The 3,473-nt window shown below is 40.2% G+C and overlaps 1 protein-coding gene across 1 annotated transcript; it reads left to right on the top strand.

Moving 5' to 3' along the window:
* Positions 1–170: 170 nt before the first annotated feature.
* On the top strand, positions 171–2,009 carry LOC101300517 (B3 domain-containing protein Os06g0194400-like). The gene is made up of 7 exons (XM_004294778.1): positions 171–357; positions 457–528; positions 810–841; positions 926–1,073; positions 1,192–1,398; positions 1,581–1,662; positions 1,786–2,009. The coding sequence occupies exons 1-7, from the start codon at positions 208–210 to the stop codon at positions 1,878–1,880; spliced, it is 786 nt and encodes a 261-aa protein (XP_004294826.1). The 5' UTR covers positions 171–207; the 3' UTR covers positions 1,881–2,009.
* The last annotated feature ends 1,464 nt before the right edge of the window (positions 2,010–3,473 follow it).

The following is a 3,473-nucleotide window of genomic DNA, read 5'->3' as shown; positions in this document are numbered from 1 at the left end:
AAAAAAAAATTAAATATTAAGACTGATCAGTGAATCGTCTAGTATGGGCACAATTGGTAATTCAGACCGAGAAACAACATGTCCTCCTTAATAATTACAGATTCAGAGCTGGTTTGACAATTTGCGCACTCCATTGGAAAAGTGCATGTTCTTAACAGCGAGGTGGTGACGTGGCAGAGCTCTCCTCTGCTCTCTCTCTGGGAATTCATGAATCTGGGGCAGGAGAATTTCTTCCAGTATTTCCAGGAAGACGAAGAGAATCCCACCACCATCCCTGACCTCTCTGTCCCTTCTACCACTACTACTACAACTCCATTTGACGATTTCACCCTTCATTCCCACACCTCGCCGCCTTCGGTATCTCTCTCTTATTTCTATATGTATTTGATGAAGTTGCAGATAAGGTTTGTGAATGTGTCCATAGAGAAATATTGGCTTTGCTTGTTGAATTTGCAGGTAGAGCAGCACTGCCAAAATGGGTTCAAGCCTTGGAAGTGGAAAAGTCCCTTGAGTCCAATTCCTAAGCGAGTGAGTCACAACCCACAACCCTTTTCCTTTCTAATTATTCATACTTGTTCTAATCCTCACTATGATTCTTGGAGCTTAGAGAACCAATCTGCTCTGTTTTGCTCTTCTTTTGGGTTTTCCAGCTTGTTCTTCTTGCTCATTAGTTGCTTCTCTACATGTTTGATATAATGACCCAATGAAGTTGTTGTGTGCTACTAGTTTGGGTAGTGTTGATGATTTATATCGTTTCTAGTTATACGAAACAAATAGTTGACTGGGTAAAGTTTATGTTTCCCGAACAGAAAAATGCTGGGGATCCCCTGAAGCATCGAGGGTAGGTAAATTTTCTAAAATGTTCTGTAAATTAGATATAATGCATTAATGCTAATGATGATAGTTTGATTGGTTGATTGACTAGCTATAAGCGCAAGATGACAAAGTCCAACTATCATGAAAAGTCTTCTGTCAGAAACCAACTGCAAGATATCCTGGCAAATCTAGGACCTGAGTGCCCCTTCTTTTTGAAGTCTATGATACATTGTAATGTTGTACATGGCTTTAGTTTGGTAAGTCTAAAACCCGTCTCCTGCTTTTGGAAGTAGAGTACATGCCCTGATGCCCTGCACGAATATGTAGGATTGTAGAAAGTCATGCTGATAGAGTACTTGATTGTGCTATTGACAGACGTTGCCAAAGCAATTCTGCTATTTGTATTTGCCATTCCATGATACAACTATAACCTTGGAAGATGAAAGAGGTGAAGAATATAGAACAGTATATCTTGGGGACAAGAGGAGATTGAGTGGTGGGTGGAGAGCGTTTTGTGTCGCAATGAACTTGGTTCTTGGTGACCTTTTAGTTTTCCATTTGGTCGGTCCTTTGAAGTTTAAGGTATGCTTCTATTGTTGCTTGGGCATAGTTTTCAGTATTTTCAACAAGTATTGCTTGGTTCTTGATACCCTGTGCCAATTAATTGGAATTTCTTGCTTGGAGGAAGAGCTTATTCTTCAGCCTTTGCATTTTCCTTTTGATTCTTGTAGTTTACTTATACAAACACACACACAATGTTGCAGGTGTACAAAGTGGAACCGGATAATTTAAATGAAGTGGATGCAGCTTTTATCCTCTTGAAATTGAGTCTCTCCACACTATTTGGTACTCTCTCTTGCTCTCTTGACCTTTGATCTTTCAGAAACTAAGAGGGAGGTTTCTTTAAAGTTCCTCATCACCTGTTTGCTTCATGCAAAGCTAAAATGTTAACGGTAAATGACGGTGCAGAAGAGTACCATCCAACGTCTCCTCCAAAAGATATTTGCCAAGAAAATATTCGAACGACAAGTCTGGAAATAGATGCCATTTTTTTGAGCGTGTAGATGATGATCAGTCCGAGGATTACATGATAATCATTTTGGCTCTGAGCTACTATTTCATCCAGGACTTTTTACTTGAAGATTTTCCAAGTAATCGAGAATGTCGCCAGCAATTTGATGATGAGATTAGGAGATGATCCATATAATACACACACATACATGGTCGTTTAAGGAATTTAATTCCTAGGTAGTTAGATACGTAGGAATTGTAATACTCTAATACGTACGAACTGTAATTTAGGGGAGCACCAGTCCTTTATTTAAAAAAAAAGGTTATAATTTTTTGGTATAATGGTCATGTGTTGTTTATATATTGTTTTCAGGTGAAATGGACTCATTCATTTCAACACAACGATTGATGTTCAATATAGCTGTAATTACCTCAGCAGATATGGTAGGTGTTTCCGCATAATCCCGGAGACTATGTAGAATCATGGTGAAACATATAAACAAGAGACAATCATGGGCAAGAGACAAGGGCATATAGTGGTTCATTATGCCATCGGAGGACATGGCTACGTCCGCTTAAGGTTCTATTATCATGGTCAATAGGCCTTTTGGGATCGGGAGAGAGATTCAGTCAGCCAGCTAGAGAGAGAGTTTCTACATATGGGAACCCTTCCTTTTATAGCTAAGGAAGGTTCCCTCCTTTTATATGTTTCTAATGTGGGATAAACTATACATAACTATTATTATGGTGTCTTCTTGTGGAGTTTGGAGGAAGACCTTCCGGATGTGGTACCAATAATCTTTCACCATGGCGAGGTAGGATATACATCGTATTTACAAGTTCCATGACTGGTCTATAGGTGGAGAATGTAGTTCTCGACTACCGACTACAAATCCCTCTAAGTTCCCGTTCAAGACACGTCTTGAGTGAGGACTTGATATATAAAATGCCCATAGACCAGTCATTTATTAACGGGCACCCGGCCCTAGTCCCCCCAAGTCCGTGCTCAGGACGTGTATTGAACGAGTCTTGCTTATTCTGGTCTTACTTTTCTTGATATTCACCGTAGTCTTCAAGTCCGCCAATAAAATAAAAAATGCCCCTCCCGATCCTCGGCCTCAAAAATTATTCGGCCGAGCGAGGTGTTTTCATGTTTCCAATGGCAAGGTACTGTTGGTTTCCCTTTTACGACCATCCGGGTGTTACATTTTTCCATGGACAATTATTACTCGAGTGACGGGGTATTAACGCCGTCTATGGTTTATCAAGTCACTTGCTCCGTTTTTAAAGGGATGATATAAAACTTATGCCTCTCGGTCGAACGACTATCCCGCTTGGTGTTGCATGGGATTTCAATAACTTATGCCTCTTGGTCGAATGCCTATCCCGTTCGATATTGCTCGGGATTTTAATGACTTATGCTTCTCGGTCGAATGCCAATAACACATAAATAATGATATATGTGCCGCATGGGTATGATACTAGTAGGATGCCATAACCTGCATGCATACTTCCCTAAACTCATACGTGAAAGATAATAAAACGAAGGACTTATTTTTGTAGTAAATTGTTGAATGGGTGCATATAAGAGGTGCAGATTCATGCCCGTACTTCTCCCGGACGATGAATCCTTGTTGCTAGTACGG

The sequence above is a fragment of the Fragaria vesca genome, linkage group LG3 (genome assembly GCF_000184155.1).
Source record: "Fragaria vesca subsp. vesca linkage group LG3, FraVesHawaii_1.0, whole genome shotgun sequence".
In the NCBI taxonomy this organism is placed as follows: domain Eukaryota; kingdom Viridiplantae; phylum Streptophyta; class Magnoliopsida; order Rosales; family Rosaceae; genus Fragaria; species Fragaria vesca.
Note: the sequence above shows the minus strand (reverse complement) of the source record. Positions and strands in the feature narration are given on the sequence as shown.